At 37.9% G+C, this 20,231-nt stretch overlaps 1 protein-coding gene across 2 annotated transcripts in view; it reads right to left on the bottom strand.

Moving 5' to 3' along the window:
• PJA2 (praja ring finger ubiquitin ligase 2) overlaps positions 1–20,231 on the bottom strand; it is a 72,426-nt gene that overhangs the window by 45,810 nt on the left and 6,385 nt on the right. The window contains exons 2-5 of one of the 2 annotated variants that reach the window (XM_070742946.1): positions 17,328–17,445; positions 12,515–12,715; positions 6,027–7,062; positions 2,967–3,152 (exon numbers count right to left, since the gene is read on the bottom strand). In XM_070742946.1, coding sequence (XP_070599047.1) covers positions 2,967–3,152; positions 6,027–7,062; positions 12,515–12,715; positions 17,328–17,445 — 1,541 coding nt within the window. The remainder of the gene's footprint in view (positions 1–2,966; positions 3,153–6,026; positions 7,063–12,514; positions 12,716–17,327; positions 17,446–20,231) is intronic. The other variant, XM_070742947.1, reaches the window with a different exon arrangement.

Genomic DNA, 20,231 nt, shown 5'->3' with positions numbered 1-20,231 from the left:
GCAAAAAACATAGTACTGTACATTACCAGACAGAAAAACAGCAACAGTAGAATATATTACAGAACTCCTTGTTAATTACTGAGGAATAAAACAAGAGTACAATATATTGTAAAAATGTATTTTATGAAACCTAAATCTGGTCGTAAGTCTCTTATGAATTATTCCTTCAGTTACATTTTCCATTTTGTAAACCAGTCTCATTTCATGTAGTGATGAGCCTAGTGATAAGTTACAGATGTAACCTTATGTATCTTATTTAATACTCCTTATTAAATAGAATTAATTACATATAAAGATCTAAAAAATATAAAACATATTGATACCATAAAACAGTTTTAATGAGCACATAGCTGGTTATTCTAGTCAGTTGTAGTGAAATAGATTTAGTTTGCTGTGCTTCCTTATGCCTTGTACTGCTCCTAGCACCTTTTTTTTACTCCGTTTAGAATTTTGTTTCATATTTTTAGCTTTTCATATGTAATAACTTATTCTGATGTATTTTTATGCTTTTTAATTCTACCCCACTTTCTTATGCTGGTCTTTGCCTATACAGTAATAAAAATATTTGATTTGATTAGGGCACAAAAGAATTTGCCCTTTTATTCCATGGCTGTTACTGGTAAGTTTATAGAGAAGTTTTTAAAAAGCGTCATTATCTAAGGCTTTTTAAAAAATGTAAGCAGACAGTTCCTATTGGTTCATTCTTCCACATGCTTATTAACACCCTCAAAAACCTCTGTTCAATTAAACACTTTTCTTTAGAAAACCTATGTTGGGTATTCCTGAATAAGGCCTGTGTCTCCAAAAGTGTGATAATTTAATCTTTAATTGCAGTTTCCACTAACTTTCTTAGAACAGATGTTAAGATGACAGGCCTATAATCCAGGGGTGGGTTCTTCCCGCTTCGGCTAAACCGATAGCAACCGTTGGTGATGTCACGATGATTTCATGAACCTGGTTCATTTGGTGCTGGCCTGTGGGCACTGCCATCATTTTTTTAAAAAAATCTTGAATTTTTTTTTTCTGAGCATGCACAGAAGTAGAGTATCCGGCACTGTGCATGCGGTTGCCATCTTGGTTTTGACTTTAAATAAAAAATTAGTATTTTTCGACACTGCACATGTGCAGTAAGGTGCACCATGTGGCATGGAAGGAAGCAAACCAGTAATTAGGTAAGTTAGAACCCACCCCTGTTACAGTCCCCCTCATCTCCTGTGAGCATTCTTAAAAATAAAGAGTTACATTAGCTGACTTTCCAGTCCTTCACCTCAGAGCCCAAGTATAAAGACAGGTTGCATATTTTAATTAGGTGATCTACATTTTTGACTTTAAACTCTTTAATAATCCTTGGGTGGATGCCATTGAGACCTGGTCATTTGTTAATGTTCAATATGTCAATAAGACTTAGCACTTCTGTTATCACCAAAATGGATCAATTCATCTGATTCTTTTCCTGAAAACAGAACCTCGGGTTCAGGAAAGAAATTGCAAAAAGCACCCTTTCTGAGACTGTTTCTAAATGTTCTACACTCATGCTAGCTGTCTACCTTCATAACTAATCTATAAGCTATATATTTATTTACATTTAATATCTGTTTAGCCTGTTGAAATATATTTTGAAAACTCTATTGCAGGTTTTTGTTATGTTAGGGATTTTTAAAGAATATTTTAAACTTGAATCTTAGTTCTTCTTCTTACTCAGGGGTTCTCTGATTCTATCGTTGCTGCTAAAGACAGGAAGATCAGCAATTAGCTCAAGTCAGAAAAACATTCCAAAACTGTACCAAATACATCTTTCCCCAAAAATGTCAGCTGTATTTTCTTAATCCATATACCTCCCTTTATGATCAATTTCTTTGTTTCTCCTTTGCTCTTGATAACACTGTATATATATATACAGTTTAATGCAATACAGTAGTACATAATATAAACATATGTGTATATACATTTTCTACATTCTGTATACAGTACAGTGTTTTCCCGAAAAAGACCAGGTCTTATATTTTTTTTGCCACCAAAAAATGCACCAGGTCTTATTTTGGGGAAAATGTCATCCACTGTATCATCTCACTTGGACATATCATCCTTCAGCCTATTTTTCGCTGTCAGTGGCCTTCAGGAACTTTTTTTGCAGCCAGCAAGGCTTTCCTGAAGGCCACTGTAGCCAATAGTAGAGCTCCGGATCAATTTGTTATCGGCTGCAGAGGCCTTCAGGAAAGCTTTGCCAGCTGCAAAATAACTGGGTTGATAAGGCAGGTGTCAGGATGTGACTGCAACTGTCCATAGTATAGTAGTACAGCAGCTCCACATCCCCATCCCCAGCCTAGCTTAATTTTTACTCATACACCCTAGAGCAGTGATGGTGAACCCTTTTTCCCATCAGGTGCTGAAAAAGCATTGGGTGTGCTATCACGCATGCACAAGTGCCCACACCCATAATTCAATGACTGGGAAAAGCAAAAACAGTTTCCCCCACCCGCTGGAGGCCAGAAATGGCCTGTTTCCCAACTTCTGGTGTGCCCAGAAGGCTCGTGTTTCACCCTCCCCAGGCTCCAAAGGCTTCCCTGGAGCTGGGGGAGGTTAAAAACGCCCTCCCCTATCCCCCAGGAGGCTCTCTGGAAGCCAAAAATGCCCTGCCAGAGCCTCTGTGTGAGCCAAAAATCAGCTGACCAGCACACATATGCACATTGGAGCTGAGCTAGGGAAACGGCTCACTTGCCAGCAGATATGGCTGTGTGTGCCACCTGTGGCACCCGTGCCATAGGTTCACCATCACTGCCCTAGAATGAGTGGGGTCTTAATTAGGGATTATTATGGAGGGAGACCTATATTGGGCACATGTGTAAAAATCAAACTAGGACTTACTTTTTGGGTAGATCATATTTTCAGAGAAGCATATGTATATAGTGCATACGGTACAGCATAGTGTTGTTTTTTAAAAAGCACTCGTTATTAGAATGGCATACCGTGTTTGGAAGCCAAATTCATTATGTTCCTCTTCCACAGCACTGCTATCACTCTGCTCTTCAGGTTCCTGTTCCTCTTTGCCTGGAAGTGTCTCCCAGCTTTCATCACTGGAGGACTGATCTTTCACAGTCATAGAAAAATAAGAAGGCAGGGATGCAGGCCATTCACCATCACTGCATTCTGAGCTGCAATTTGAGAGCGTCCAGTTACACAAAGATTAACAGTTGCCATGATTCAATCAAGTTGAGCATAAAATGGAAACGATCTGAAAACACGTATAGTTTCCCCTTTGGATATAACATGCACAGGTTTGGATGATTCTGTCCATAAGAGGAGGACATAATTTCCTATTAAAACCATACTATTAAAAAAAAATCCTTTACAAATTCTCCTATATTTATAATGAAATAAAATACAATATTTGTAATCTGAAGGAGCACCAAGAAAATTAGCTTGTGTTTCGGAATGAGCAGCATATAATTGCAACAAATAAATAAATCAATTTTATTAAAAATCTCGTCTTGGATACTAGACTTTAGATTCCTCAACAGCATCACACTAGAACTAATCAGATGTAAAGAAAAATAATATTTCCCTTAAGCTCATTTCTGATATGAAAATGAATATTTAATAATACAGGATTGGCAATAAACATCTTTTAAACTTCTAATAAACATGCTGAGAGCGCAATGAAACAATGTTATGACTTTCATATATTGTTCTCTTTTTCTTCTTACACATACCTACATTTTAAACAGAAATTATAAATAAATAATGAATGAATAGAATACGCAGTTGGTAGCTTGGTGGAATCAAATTTGCTAAACATAATTTGCTCCTATAAACATCAAGATGATCAACCATAGCACAAGGAGCTAGATATAGAATAAAAATTCCTGAATATTTTAAAGCTTCTATTTTTATATATAAATTATGGTCTTTGTACTATTTTTCATTTAACCCTTGACCTCAACATTACATAATCCCAGTTCTGAACTATTTGCTAACAGGACACCCCTGTAAAATTCCAGTACTTCCTAATTACATTTAAAATCCAAAGCCTTTTCCTAATGATATTGGACAGCAATGCCTGTAAGCACTAAGCAAATGCTTAACAGCAAACTTGGAATGCTGCCAATTTTAAGATGTATTATGAATACTTCCATTATTTTGTATGTTTCTTGATTGTTAAATAACTTACAGTATATCACAAAGCAGATTAAACATACAGAATGAGAGATATAAATCTAATGTAATACGGAGTCTACAGAGAGGGGCGGCATACAAATCTAATAAAAATAAATAAATAATAATACGAATAGAAAAGCTTGCTTTAAATAACATTGAAAATTTCATTTTCATTCAAATCTAGGCAATGTTTTTACTATAAAATATTTTTATTATTCTAAAATTATGAAACTAAAGCCTTCCCATTTAAATACTAAAATAGTAGACATAATTTCAGAATATTTTTGTTTGTGTTTAAAGCCACTATCTCCTTACTTTAGGTATATAGATATCTAAATCAGTTTGAGACTTCCAAAATCCTCAGCCTTCATCTTAGGCTTCCAAAATTTTCTTTGCATTCTTTATTTGAAGGTAGGTTTCACCTTCAAGAAACCCCAACTGTACACAATAGGATATTCCTCACCCCCAAGGCAATCACCTGGGAGAAATGTTGGAGTAATGTATTAATCTTAAAGTTTCTTTCTTTGGAAGCCAGGTTCAAGGTACAAAGCCAATTAAGCATTTCTCAATTCTTCAACACAGATTTAAAAGAGGAGGAACATTTCCGGCAGTTTCATATTTGACAGAGATATAATGAAAAATAAGGAAATGCGTTCAAATATTCAGGAAAAATATTGTATTCTGATGTATTCCTAATTCTTCCTAATTTATAAGGAAGTATCACAATTATTTAACAGTGATTACTTATGAAAAAACTTCCCTGCAAGTTTCAGAAGTAGTTTTGGCAGATGAAATATTTTAGTTTGAACATATTATTGACACCTTAACCATATGTCAACAGGTTGTATAATTCTGTATAATCTTCAGCTTAATCAAACCTAAGAAGTACATAAACACTGCATTTGCACAGTTCAAAACAAATAGAACACAAAGGCAATTCTTGAAGCATAAAACTAATTAAATGAAGGGGTGGTAACTGTTTACCATGTATTTGCTTTGGAAGGTTTCCCAACCCTTTGGACCAACTTTTGAAGTTCTGATAATTAAAAGGAAAACTCTCTTTGATAGCATGAAATCAGATTTTACCTGTGCATTCAATCACTTTTCAGTTCTTCATTGCTCTGTATTTTTTTAACTAACTTCAGACACAGTACTACACATAGACAAGTTTCTATGAGATGCCAGTAATATCTTATAAAATTGTTAAATGCTCTTGGGATGTTTAGACAATACCACTGAAGAAAAAAGTAAGTACATTTATGCTATTTCGTTGTTAATGTTCAAATCAGAGATCATTGAGCAGAATTCTCATGTAACAATCATCTTCTTATTTGTTCCCTCAAAAATCACTTAAAAAAACTAATGGTTTGGCTATAATATTAAAAAATAGCCACAATGGCTTGTACAGGAACAAGGATTTTAAGGAGTTTGGTAGGATTCCTCTGAACACATTTGAGTATTTTTCTATTCCAGTAAGATGATTTGAGATCAAGCCATGTTGTTGTAGAAATCACTGAAATATTCTTGGTAAAATAAATTTATTTCCAAAAATGAAAGTACTGCAAACCACATTTTTGTATAGTTTCTCAAAATATTTATTTGCTTGATAGAAAAAAATGAATGAATACATTTAGCTGAAACTAAATGGATTGTGATATTTAAAGGTACAGTGTCTGATCCAGCCATTTGTAAGCACAACACACAGTTGGAAGAGATACACTGTTCAGATATCCCTATGATGTCTGAAAAGGAATTATAACACTAACATTGAGGATTCAGGCTTTTTGGGTCAATTTTCAATTTACACATATTAACAAAAAATAATCACATATTTGGAAAATGTAAAATTAAACTTCTTTTAAAAAACTTACCTGTCATCTTCATCTTTGATGGAACTATACAGATTTCTACCACAATCTTCAAATTCATCCCAAAAAGCACTATCATCTATTTTACTTTTTTCTTGAAGACTTATATTTTCTTTCCTTAGTTGATTTTGTATTTTCTTTTCAGCCAATTCATATTCTTTGGGGTCAAAAACCACATTAGATTTTTTTTCTTTATTGTGCTTTGAGATAATTTCAGCATTGCATTGTTGGTCATCCATATTATCAGTCCACATTTTGCTACTTCTCTTTTCTTCCTCTGTATTCATTACAGACTTTTTTTTATCAATTTCACTAACAGGATTTTGTTTTCTAACTTTGGGTCTTACTACCAATTCGGCTGAATTCTCCTGGTCCACCTTCCTGCTTGTAGTACTTAGTGCATTACAAATTCCTACATGTGACCTAATTGTAGGCTCAGTTGTACTGCTGTTTCTCTGCTCCAAATCGTAAGTAGAAACAAGGTTATTTTTTGCTAAAGTTTCTTCATTCGATATTTTCGAAAGTGACTTATTTTGATAAACAGTATCTGATTCTATGCTAGAAAGTCTTCTAAAAGGCACTAGTCTAAGATCTTCAAAACTTTTACTTATGGTATTATGACTGAAACTAGACAGATGTGACTGCAGATCACTGAAGGAGTCCATATCTTTTTCGAACCTAGAAAGCATATTGTCCAGTTTTTCTTGAAATAGTTCTGTTTCTTCTTTAGCTAATGTGATAGCACATTGGAAAGCATCGTCCTCTCCATCACTGCTGTCTGGTTCATAAGAGTCAATATTTACAAAGGCAATTCCATTCTGGCCATGAAAATCATTGCACTCTTGAGAAGTAGACTTCACATTGTCATTAGAATTCTCATTGTTGGCAACATTCTGCCGATCAAACAAATTATAGCATGTTGGAGAAAACATGGAAGTATCTATGTTGATAGCTTGGTTAGAATCAGGTTCACAATCAGGTTCTTCAGATCCAAGATTTGGTAATAATGATGAATCTACTGGGACATGTGGACTGGAACCTTTATATAAGATTATAAAGAAAAGTATGTTGGAAGGATAAGACAAGTTATTGGATTATATAGTAAAACAGACATGATAAAACCAGTACTTAAAGATGTTGTACAGCCAATTTTAAAAAATCCTAGCAAAGTGGTATAGACTCAGTATAAGTCATCAGAACATAATATATAGGTAAGTCATTTAGAAAAAGTACCTGGACATCAAAATAACCAATTTTTGGAAGAAAAACTATTTGCAACAATTTGCAATTCTACCTCACCTTTCAATATTACACCAGTAAAGTTACTAATATGCTATTTGTTGGCATGATTCCAATGGAAAAATAATTCAAAAAACGTTTGGTTTGTTGTGGATAAACAAACACATTGGTGGATACAGTTCCACTGTTCTGATTAGACATATCCTGCAAGCAAAGATTACTAAGTAAATCGAGGATCTTCCCTCAATTTTGTTCAGGGATACATAAAAACAAGAATGTTCAACTTCATAATGTGCTCAACAAACTACATTAGAATTGTAGAACAAAGAATGACTTCATAGGATCAGATGCAGCCCTAAAGAAATTAAATAGTCACCTCATGATAAGATGGGCAGCAAACAAATAATCAATAAATAAGGATAAAGATTTTTTTTGGGGGGGGAACAAATAAAGAGCATAAAGAGCAGATGCTAGCAATAAAACAGCAATCACTATCACGCTTAACTATTAGAAACATAGAAGACTGACGGCAGAAAAAGACCTCATGGTCCATCTAGTCTGCCCTTATACTATTTCCTGTATTTTATCTTACAATGGATATTTGTTTATCCCAGGCATGTTTAAATTCAGTTACGGTGGATTTACCAACCACGTCTGCTGAAAGTTTGTTCCAAGGATATACTACTCTTTCAGTAAAATAATATTTTCTCATGTTGCCTTTGATCTTTCCCCCAACTAACTTCAGATTGTGTCCCCTTGTTCTTGTGTTCACTTTCCTATTAAAAACACTTCCCTCCTGAACCCTATTTAACCCTTTAACATATTTAAATGTTTCGATCATGTCCCCCCTTTTCCTTCTGTCCTCCAGACTATGCAGATTGAGTTCATTAAGTCTTTCCTGATACGATTTATGCTTAAGACCTTCCACCATTCTTGTAACCCGTCTTTGGACCCGTTCAATTTTGTCAATATCTTTTTGTAGGTGAGGTCTCCAGAACTGAACAGAGTACTCCAAATGTGGTCTCACCAGCGCTCTATATAAGGGGATCACAATCTCCCTCTTCCTGCTTGTTATACCTCTAGCTATGCAGCCAAGCATCCTACTTGCTTTTCCTACCGCCAGACCACACTGCTCACCCATTTTAAGACTGTCAGAAATCACTACTGTACTCCTAAATCCTTCTCTTCTGAAGTTTTTGCTAACACAGAACTGCCAATGCAATACTCAGATTGAGGATTCCTTTTCCCCAAGTGCATTATTTTACATTTGGAAACATTAAACTGCAGTTTCCATTGCTTTGACCATTTATCTAGTAAAGCTAAATCATTTACCATATTACAGACCCCTCCAGGAATATCAACCCTATTGCACACTTTAGAGTCATCGGCAAATAGGCAAACCTTCCCCTATGTCACTCACAAACATATTAAAAAGAATAGGACCCAGAACAGACCCGTGTGGCACACCACTTGTAACCTGTCTCTGCTCAGAATACTCACCATTAACAATAACTCTCCGATGTCTATGCTTCAGCCAGCTTGATATCCACTGAACTATCCAGGGATTAAGTCCAATCTTCACTAATTTATCTATCAGCTCTTTATATGGAACCGTATCAAAGGCTTTGCTGAAGTCCAGATAGGCAATATCCACGGCACCACCTTGATCCAACACCTTTGTGACATAGTCAAAGAAATCAATGAGATTAGTCTGACATGATTTGCCTTCAGTAAAGCCATGCTGATTTGGGTCCAATAAGTTATTGTTTTTTAGGTGCTGATTTATCCTCTTTTTGAGTAGAGTCTCCATCATCTTAACTACCACTGATGTCAAGCTAACTGGCCTGTAGTTACCAGCTTCTTCTCTACTGTCCTTCTTGTGGATAGGCACAACACTGGCCATTCTCCAATCCTCAGGAACATCTCCTGTTAACAGGGATTGGTTAAACAAATCAGTCAGGGGGGTAGCAATGACAGATCTGAGTTCTTTAAGAACTCTGGGGTGGATGCCATCTGGACCCATTGCCTTATTTATCTTTAATCGTTCAAGTTCTTCTAAGACATCGGCTTCTAAGATCACTGGAGCAGAATCCGTACAGCTGGAAGCAATGCTACATCCATCTATATTCACGATAAACCAGCATTTTGATTTCTCTTTATAGCGAATCAAACTATATATTTAAACAATGAAATTATATAATTAGCTGTAGCATGCTATATAATACTTCCAAGTCATTATACAATATTAATCTGCTGCCTTCATTATGAATAATCTTGTTCTGATAATCTAAGCAACTGCCCACTTGTAAAAATGATTTTCTTATAGATTAGGAATAGGTACTTTATCATTAATATTAAACAGAATCACCCCAAACTGTTATTTTTCAGAGTATAAGACACTTTTTTATTCCCCAAGAGGGTGAAAACTTGGGTGCGTCTTACATAACAAAAGTAGCCCCACCCAACCACCCCCACCCTTTGGTCTTTTCCTCCCAGCAATTTACCTCCTTGCAGCAAACAGCGCAAAGCCTGATTAGCACAAGCAATTGAAAGTGAAACTAGCTGCAAGGAGGCAAATTGCTGGGAGGTGGACTGCTGGTAATGTTGGACTATTGAAACTGAATACAAGGAGGTAAGTCAATAACTATAAATGTCTATAGAATGTACAAATGTACAAATTATTAGACTTATTTTTTAAAGACTGCTTTATTATTGTTCTAGACAATTTAACAAAATGAAGGTGCTTTTTAAAATAAGTGCTTGATCTGAAGAGGCCCAGTGCTATTGTATCTTCTTTTAAACAGCAGAGAATACTTCCAGAAAGCCACATCAATTTTAAAGTTCTGTAAAAGTATACTGTAATCTGAAATGTAACAGTGTCCTGTTTTAGTATTAAGATAAGGCAGTTGAGTTAAATCCTGTCTTAGTCATGTTTGGAGTGGATCTATTTAAATAATTGGAAGGAGTTAGTGTGATTACATTTAAGAAAACTTTCTGGCATTAATATACTGCCATAATGTACATTTCTCCAATTCTTTGCTATTTCTATGGGTCAAACACACATGCACAGAAATACACAGCAAACAGTGTATATCATCAGTACTGTTTCTACTGGGAGGCATATTTCTGGGAGGCAAAGTAATTTTTCCCTTATTTTCCTCCCTCAAAACTAAGGTGCATCTTATACTCTGGTACATCTTATACTCTGAAAATACGGGATACAGTATTTCATTTAACATGGTACAAGTAGTGTCACTACTTTGTGAACAGATGTTTCATTGACTGATTTTATTTGATTCTAGATATGCTTCCTCTTTCCTTTTATCAAACTTTCTTTTTAATGTTTCTCATTTAGAAAAAAACCATGATGGAATTTGAGATATTTACTTACTGATGTTCGCTTCTGATTACTATTATAATGGTACACATAATACCCTTTATTGTAATTCACATTCTATATGTTGTGAGTCAGCTTTGGTAAAGCAATATTATGTACATGTGTTAAATAAATAGAAGGTCATCCTACATAATATTGCCTCTAGGACTGCAGTAGTACAATTGAGGGATATTATTTTGTACAATTTGATTGAGGAAAACTTCAAATAGTTCTTAGAAATTTAAGATGTAAGATTTAGCAAAACCAATCAAAAATTTGATAGTATTCAACATAGAAAGAACCAATTATATAATGTCAATAATTTTTAAAGGCAAACTAACATAAAGGTGAGTTCCCCTCACACATACAAGCTAGTCATTCCTGACTCTAGGGAACGTTTCTAAGCTGAAGAGTCAGTGTTGTTTGAAGACATGGTCATATGGCTGGCATGACAGTCTCAAAATGGGTGAACAGTGCAGTCAGGCGGTAGGGAAAGCAAGTAGGATGCTTGGCTGCATAGCTAGAGGTATAACAAGCAGGAAGAGGGAGATTATGATCCCGCTATATAGAATGCTGGTGAGACCACATTTGGAATACTGTGTTCAGTTCTGGAGACCTCACCTACAAAAAGATATTGACAAAATTGAACGGGTCCAAAGACGGGCTACAAGAATGGTGGAAGCATAAAACGTATCAGGAAAGACTTAATGAACTCAATCTGTATAGTCTGGAGGACAGAAGGAAAAGGGGGGACATGATCGAAACATTTAAATATTAAAGGGTTAAATAAGGTCCAGGAGGGAAGTGTTTTTAATAGGAAAGTGAACACAAGGACAAGGGGACACAATCTGAAGTTAGTTGGGGGAAAGATCAAAAGCAACATGAGGAAATATTATTTCACTGATAGAGTAGTAGATCCTTGGAACAAACCTCCAGCAGACGTGGTAGATAAATCCACAGTAACTGAATTTAAACATGCCTGGGATAAACATATATCCATTGTAAGATAAAATACAGAAAATAGTATAAGGGCAGACTAGATGGACCATGAGGTCTTTTTCTGTCGTCAGACTTCTATGTTTCTATGACTTAAATGCCAAATGCGCACGGAAAACTGTTACCTTTCTCCCAAGGTAGTCCTTATTTTTCTACTTGTGTTTTTATGTGCTTTCAAAATGCTAGTTTGGCAGAAGCTGGAACATGTAACAGGAGTTCATTCTATTACGTGACACTAGGGATTCAAACAGCTGAACTGTCAACTTTCTGATCGACAAGCTGAGTGTCTAAGCCATGGAGCCATTGCATTCCCTATACAACTAAAACAACTTCACATTGTATCCAAATACTATTTTGCTGTAAACTATTCATTCCAATTAAAGCAACCCAGAAAATTAGAAATTACAAGTAACTTAACCATGGATACCCCAAAATATTAATATTTAAAGATATGGTCTTTGAATGAATAACAAAAGAAAATGAGCACTGATGACCTAGTTTCATCATCTATTTTATAGAAGTCAGGCTGACTTAAAAATAAATAATGCAAATCTGGGAGTAGACTTGGATTACACATAATAAGTACATATTATTCAAATAAGATCCAGATATATGTTATAGATAAAAAAGATTAATAAATATACCCAAATTATGTTCACAACATCCTACCCTGTTTTCCCCAAAATAAGACATCCTTCATAAATAGCCCAATCGAGCGCAATGCATGGCAATAAGACCAAGCACTTACTTCAGGTTTAAAAAAATATAAGACAGGGTCTTATTTTCGGGAAAACATGATAGCTTTTTGTACAATGTTTGCCCAAAGTAGAAAGTTTTCTCTGAATCAAATAATAATAATTTGTAATTATATGACACACACACAATAAATTTTCTTTTAGAACATTGTCTAGTTCTAATCCTTCACATTCTTCTGTGTGTTGGTTAGAATATCTTTCTTGATTCATCAGAGATGGTCTAAAACTGACATAGGCATGTCTTCTTCCATATCTTCTCCCTGTAATAGTTTGATAGCCTCCTGCTGGTTTTGGCCATGTGGGTTTTCCAGCTTCCTGACCCATCACTGCAAGAGAGGAGTAGAAGGGAAAGGAGGAAAATGTAATTCTAAATATAATAGAACATATTTTTAATTAATTACATTTTAATTTTAATACTAAACATATTTGTGGTATAAATATAAATGCTAACAAAAGAATATCAATTAGCATGAAAGTGAGGAATCAATTAGCATTAGGAATCCTGGATGGTCTCCTCCCAGGCTGATACAAATTTGGCCAGATGCCACTTGAGGGGAACATCGGCCCCTTGCCATTTTGCCTTTATAAAAGGCCATTCTATGGAGCCACCCTGGAAGGGGCACTTGAATTGTCTCCTCCTGCTTGGACTGTCTTGGGGCAAGTGTGACTGAGATCTGAACTGATCTGGCACTCGGGGGAAATTGGAGCGCTGGTCAGCTGGCTGAAAAGGCCTACAAGAGTAGGGAGATTGCCGGTAAAACCCCTTCTTGGAGAGGGATGGAAGGATCTTCTTGCGGTCACATGATTCCACAAGAATCGGTTCCAGGGATTCCTCAAAAAGGTGTTGTCTCCTTATAGCACTGGAGGCCAAACACCACTTGTGCCTTGTGTCTAGCAACCACAGTAAACTCAAACTCAACCCGGATAAAGTGGAGTGGCTGTGGGTTCTGCCTCCCAAGGACAATTCCATCTGTCCATCCATAACCCTGGGGGGGGGGGGGGGAATTATTGACCCCCCCCCCTCAGAGAGGGTCTGCAACTTAGGCATCCTCCTCGATCCACAGCTGACATTAGAGAACCATCTTTCAGCTGTGGTGAGGGGGACGTTTGCCCAGGTTCGCCTGGTGCACCAGTTACGGCCCTATCTGGACTGGGACTCACTGCTCACAGTCACTCATGCCCTCATCACCTCGAGAGTCGACTATTGTAATGCTCTCTACATGGGGCTACCTTTGAAAAGTGTTCAGAAACTTCAGATCGTGCAGAATGCAGCTGCGAGAGCAATCATGGGCTTCCCCAGGTATGCCCATGTTACACCAACACTCCTCAGTCAGCATTGGTTGCCGATCAATTTCCGGTCACAATTCAAAGGCCTTCATGGTATCAGACCAGAATATCTCCGGGACCGCCTCCTGCCGCACGAATCCCAGCGACTGATTAGGTCCCACAGAGTGGGCCTTCTCCAGGTTCCGTCGACTAAACAATGTCGTCTGCCGGGTCGCAGGGGAAGAGCCTTCTCTGTGGCGGCCCCGACCCTCTGGAACCAGCTCCCCCCGGAGATTAGAACTGCCCCCACCGTAAACTCCTTAAAACCCACCTTTGTCGCCAGGCATGGTGGAATTGAGATATCTCCCCCGGGCCTATACAATTTGTGTATGATATGTTTGTATGTATGTCTGCTTAATAATGGGGTTTTTTAAATGTTTTTTAAAAATTATTAGATTTGCTATAAATTGTTTTATTGTGTTGTGAGCTGCCCCGAGTCTACGGAGAGGGGTGGCATACAAATCTAATAAATAAATAAATAAACCACATGGCCTTAGACGCAAAGCGTGAAGTATGCAGAGTGGAATCTGCCAGGAAATGTGTGGCTGCGTAAACCCTGCTCAGGTCTTGTTGAACTCTGAGGTTGGAGGCAGGGATGTGATTTGGCATAACCAGATAAGCGCAGTTCTTGTGAAGAAAGAAGTGGAGGAGGTCTTGACCATCCAAGCAGCTATTTGGTGTCCCTTAGTGAGGACATATTTTGTTCTCCTATCCTCAGGTTTAAGTAGCTCCTCAGACTCGCTGGGTAGTATAGTGCGGGTGTGGAGCGCCAGAACAAGTGCATCAATTGCTGGAAGCATGAGGTCTGAAAGGTCTGACATGACATTAAAAAAGTGGAGATCCAAGGAAGAAGGAACAGAACCTGAGGCCACGGTTACCCATTGCCTCCTCATCGGATCCAGAAAAGGCTGGGGCCAGCACAACATCTATTTCTGGAGTCACTTCTGAAAAGAGAGAGTCAGACTGAGGACCCCGCCGGGATGAATCTGCTGTAGCGGGAGTGGTCAGGCCCACAGCGAAAAGAAGCAATTTAAATAGGCCAGGTGGAAAAAGCACAATACGGGGGGAATGTCAGGAGATAGGCCCTCATCCTCCAAAAGGTCTAACACCCCAGGGCCCTCCTCTCCCTGGTAATAATCCTGGCTCCCAGTGTCAGAGATATCTGACAGTTGGTCAGAATTGTCTACACAAGCCCTAGGACCTCTGTGGGGGGCAGCTGTCTTTTCTGCAAATAGTGTGTGTTGGAGTGGAGCTACAGCAGCATGGAGCTGCCTACTAGCTGAGAGGCCCTGTTGAAAAGTGGCCACAATCAGTTGTTGTAACAGCACAGGGTCGAAAGGTACTAAGGAGGCCAGGATCTGAAACTGAGACCCAGATGGTTGGGCAGGGAATGGCACAGCTGGCATCTGAGCAGGGGGATGTGGTGTTATGCCAGCTGGGCCCCATAGATGTGTGGCTGGCTGGGGAAGTCCCGGAGCATCTAGCACCAGTTACTTATCTTTTAGCTCCATTATAATATCTTCTTAAAACTGAAATTTTCCATGTCACCATTCCCACCCTAAAAATATTTTTGCATACTGTAGACATCTGATGCTAAACATTTGTAATAGCATATATAAACCCATCCACAAAATCCAGCAAATCCTCTAAAAAATTATGTTTGAAGAGATGAAATATGAGTATGTTTGTCTTGAAAAATTAAATTTATAGGTTGATTTCATTTTAAAATATTTGAGTAACATTATATAAATGATAATTTAAAGCTCAAATTGTATTCCAGTCTTTAGCAGATGCATCAAAACTCTGAGATACAGAAGATGAGGCTAGTTGCCTTTAATCAATATAAAGAACACAGGAAGATCAACAAAAATAAATATATTTATATATTTCAGTATTTCATTCCTTCTGCAAGTTCTTCCAAATTCACATTGTTTGTGTGAAGTTATACCTATTCCAAATTGGATTAGATGGTCTATCACAGGGGTGTCAAACTCACATCGTCATGGCGGCATCACTGACATATCGGGACTTTCCCCCCCCTTCACTAAACCAGCCGGGATGGGGCCAGCACATGACAACTCTGGCCTGCAGGCTGCCAGTTTGACACATATGAATGAAAATGTAATTCATAATTTATCATTTCTAATTCTTTCACCTTTTATCATTGAAATGAGAATGAACTCTGTGATAAAGAACTTTGGGCAGTACATTGAAGATTTCAATAGGAATACCTGTACCTTTTATGCAGGAATTGAAACTATATTCGTTTCAAAGGAAAATAACGAGCCTCAACTAGCAAATGTATCCAGATACATATTAAGATGAAATCTAAATATAGTCTTGCTAGTTAACATACAGTATTCTCTTTTACTTTGACTATACAATTTAATCTATTGTATTTTATCTGTATCATATTAATGCTAGTAATATGATTTCTTCATCTATAATTCAATATATTATATATTGGATTTATATTCAACCAAATAAAAATCTGTATACATGTCTGTTTACTTAGTATAGACCTATAATGTCATTATATATATTTCTATCAAAACTAAATCTTACTGATTTCAACTAAAATGATATAAACCTTGCCAACATAACGTAAACATGAAATAAAACGTTGCCAATATTTGCTTAATCTGCTTTGATTTCTGTCCACACAATCCACTTTGCATTACAATTAAAGTAGTGGAATATGAAATTACAAACGGAAACAAAAATATACTTTGAGTAACAACACCTAGATCAGTGATGGCGAATCTATGGCACAGGTGCCACAGGTGGCACACAGAGCCATACCTGCTGGCAAGTGAGTTGTTGCCCTTGTTCAGCTCCAACATATAGTACATGCCAGCCAGCTGATTACTTGCTCGCACAGAGGCTCTGGGAGGGCGTTTTTGGCTTCCGGAGAGCTTCCGGGGGGTGGGGAAGGGCATTTTTATCCTCCCCCAGCTCCAGGGAAGCATTTGGAGCCTAGGGAGGGCAAAACACGAGCCTACTGGGCCCACCAGAAGTTGAGAAACAGGCCATTTCCAGCCTCCAGAGGGCAGGAGCTGTTTTCGCCCTCCCCAGGCATTGAACTATGGGTGTGGGCACACACACATGCATGACAGAGTGCATCCACATTCTTTCAGCACCCAAGGAAAAAAAGGTTTGCCATCACTGACCTAGATCCTAGCTGTCCAATTAGTTAACAATATATGATGTACATGTATAAACTGATTTTATAGGTTTAGATAAATTGAACAGTTCAAATGCCCAAGGCTTATCAAGGCACATGTTTCATGCTCATACTTAATTTGCAGCCATTATCTTTTCCACATCTTGATTCACATCACAATGCCAAATCTGGAGTTCTATGATTACTCCTAATCCTGCGTCTCTGAATAAAATTGTCCTTATGCTGCAGCTGAAGAGGTTTTCTGAAGTTTGATTTAACATTAAGCAAAGATAGCAAAAGAATAAAGGAAGAAAAAGTCCTCTCAAGACAAAATCTATGTAAAGTCATGATCATTTTCTCTGCAACATCTGAACTGTCCATTATATGTAGAAATTTGTTCCTGGGTTCCATGTATATTTTCATCAGTCTAATTATTTCAGAATACCTACAATTCAACAGGGTCCTGTAAGAAAGTACTTCAGTTTGAGCCATATTTTCCCAGTACTGTATGTCATTTTCTGCCATCTGTCTGTCCATCTGATCTATCATTTTATTTGTCCATGAAACCTGTATGATGCCAATCACATGATTTTAATTAGCACTTTTTAAACCAAGTTTAAAAGTAGTTTTATTTTTTTTAAAAAGTGGCTAAAAGAAATGGTACATTGTAATCAAGTTGTCCATTGCTTTTTATAAGGTTATTGTCTTCTACAGAAATCTAAAAATGATACTGATCATATGGGGAGTCAGAATGATAAGTATTTCATCAGAACATTCCTAATGATGATAGAACGATATGAAATTCAATTTGTTTGATTTAAAAAATGTATGGAGTTATTGCCCATAGATTAATAAATCCATTCTAAACAATGCAATGATTTGGGTTGTAAACTGAATATTTAACAAAGTAGACTGTTCTATAAGATAAATGATAAATTAAATTATGTTACTTATATGTGTGATCATATAAAATTACTTAATAATAATAGTAAATCAACTTTTTTGTGATGACAATGGAATATGTATGCTCAATATAAACGATCAAATGAATACTGCACAGGAATATTAAGTATTAATATTAAGTATTAATATTAACCTTCAAGCTATCTAGGTATTCATATTAAGTATAATTTGTATTTTTAAAATTAGGAAATAAGATTAATTACATCTTAATCAATCATGTTTCAGAGCACATGAAATTTGCCATTAGATATTACTTCAAGCTATTTAGGTATTCATATTAAGCATAATTTGTATTTTTAAAATTAGGAAAATAAGATTAATCATACTTTAGTCAAGCAAAAAAAGTTGATTATTTCTTATTACTTCTTATACTGAGAATTGTAAGAGGACCAAAATTGTTTCTCCCCTTTACTTGCTTTCCCTCCCTTGTTGGGAAACTTTTCTCCGAGCTATGTTTAAGTTCAAAAGCAGCAAGCAGCCATGGGGGCAGCAAGAGGCATATGGGGAGATGCTCCTCCTCAAGACACTGGCTAGGGAGTAACTCCCCATATTCCTCTGGCTGCCTTCATGGCTGCTTGCTGCTTTTGCACTAAACTTAGTGTGGAGAAAAGTGGCTATTTCTCCCCTTTGCTGTTTTTTTCCAAACAGAGCACATGGACCAGCTGCTGCAATGCAGCTTCAGGAGATGCTAACCCAGCAGGGGGTTTAATGGGGGTAAGTGAAAGGGGAGCTGTAGGCGGTGGCAGGGGGGGTGGCCTTCTGGACCTGGGAAAGTGCAGGCTTTCCGGATAAGACAGAGTGGGTTCTAACTTACCTCGCTGCCCCTTCCTCCTTTTGATAGTAAAATATAATCAGTCTTAAAAGAGATGAGAAAAATGATTCTAGCCCAACATCTACAAAACCATTCTTCCCACTATAATAATCAGTGATTGTTTGAAATTGTGACAGTATTGAATAAGTGGTATTTATATTTGCTCCTCAAAAGTTCTGGCTGTTGCAGCATCCTTGCAATTACATGGCTGCAACCTTTACTTGTTGCCTAAAATCAAAGTCAATTGTGAAGTTGGCAGGAAATTACAAATGATGACATTGTGACATCTTCGCGTAACAACAGCATGGGATTTGCTTAAAAAGGTAGTTTTTAATAAATCCTTTCAATAAACCAAATGCATAATAACCATTTATTTTTTCAGTTTATAGCCAATTTTCTATAATCATCACACTGCCTTTATATTAAAAAAATGTAATTAACAGGTTCTGCAGCCTGGAAGAGTTGAAAAATGTACTTGAAATGTCAAAGGCATATAAATGATTATTTTCTTTTTTTCCATATTTTTTTCTGTAAATCTTTTATAACTTTACTTTAGAATACTAGTAAATACTAGACAACACAGTATCAACAGTAGAGACCTTCAAATTTCTAGGCTCTATCATATCTCAAGATCTAAAATGGTCACCTAACATCAAAAACATCATCAAAAAGCACAACAAAGAATGTTCTTTCTGCGCCAACTCAGGAAGCTCAAACTGCCCAAGGAACTGCTGATACAGTTCTACAGAAGAATCATTGAGTCTGTCATCTGCACCTCTATAACTGTCTGGTTTGGTTCCGCAACCCAACAAGACCGACACAGACTTCAGAGGATAATCAGAACTGCAGAAAAAACAATTGCTGCCAACCTGCCTTCCATTGAGGACCTGTATACTGCACGAGTCAAGAGAGGGCTGTGAAAATATTTACTGACCCCTCGCATCCTGTACATAAACTGTTTCAACTCCTACTCCCAAAACATTGCTACAGAGCACTGCACACCAAAACAACTACAGTGATCCCCCGGTTATTGCGTCCCCGACCATTGCGAACAGGGTAATTTGCGATTTTTCAACCCGGAAGTCAAAATACCATCTACGCATGCGTGCCCTTTTTTTCTATGGGCACGCATGCGTAGATGGCAACCGGGAGATCAGCTGCTGGGCGGCTTCCCTGGGTCTTCCCCCTCTTGCTGGCATCAGCGAGGAGTTTCCCCACCGCCACCGCAAACTCCTCGCTGCCGCTCGCCCGCCCTTCGCCTGCCCACGCCGTTCGCTCCCCCTCTTGCTGGCGGGAGGGCGAGAAGCCCTCCCCAGCACCCGCTCGCCCGCCCTTCGCCGCTCGCCCGCCCTTCGCCCTGGCCGCTTCTTCCCAGCGGAGAAATTCCAGCCCCCACCTGGTCCCGCCCGATCCTCCTCCCTGAGGCAGCTCGCCCTCCCATGGCTGCTTCCTCCACCCTCCATCGCAAGCCCTCGCCACCGCAGCCAACGCGCGCTGCGATCTTCAAGCCCGGCTCCTTTCGGCCCAGCATCCCGGGCCAAGCAGCTGCCTTCCGTGACTGAGCCTGGCTGGCCCGGAA

This window comes from Erythrolamprus reginae, chromosome 2, assembly GCF_031021105.1.
Source record: "Erythrolamprus reginae isolate rEryReg1 chromosome 2, rEryReg1.hap1, whole genome shotgun sequence".
Lineage (NCBI taxonomy): Eukaryota > Metazoa > Chordata > Lepidosauria > Squamata > Dipsadidae > Erythrolamprus > Erythrolamprus reginae.
This window is presented reverse-complemented; position numbering and strand designations above follow the sequence as displayed.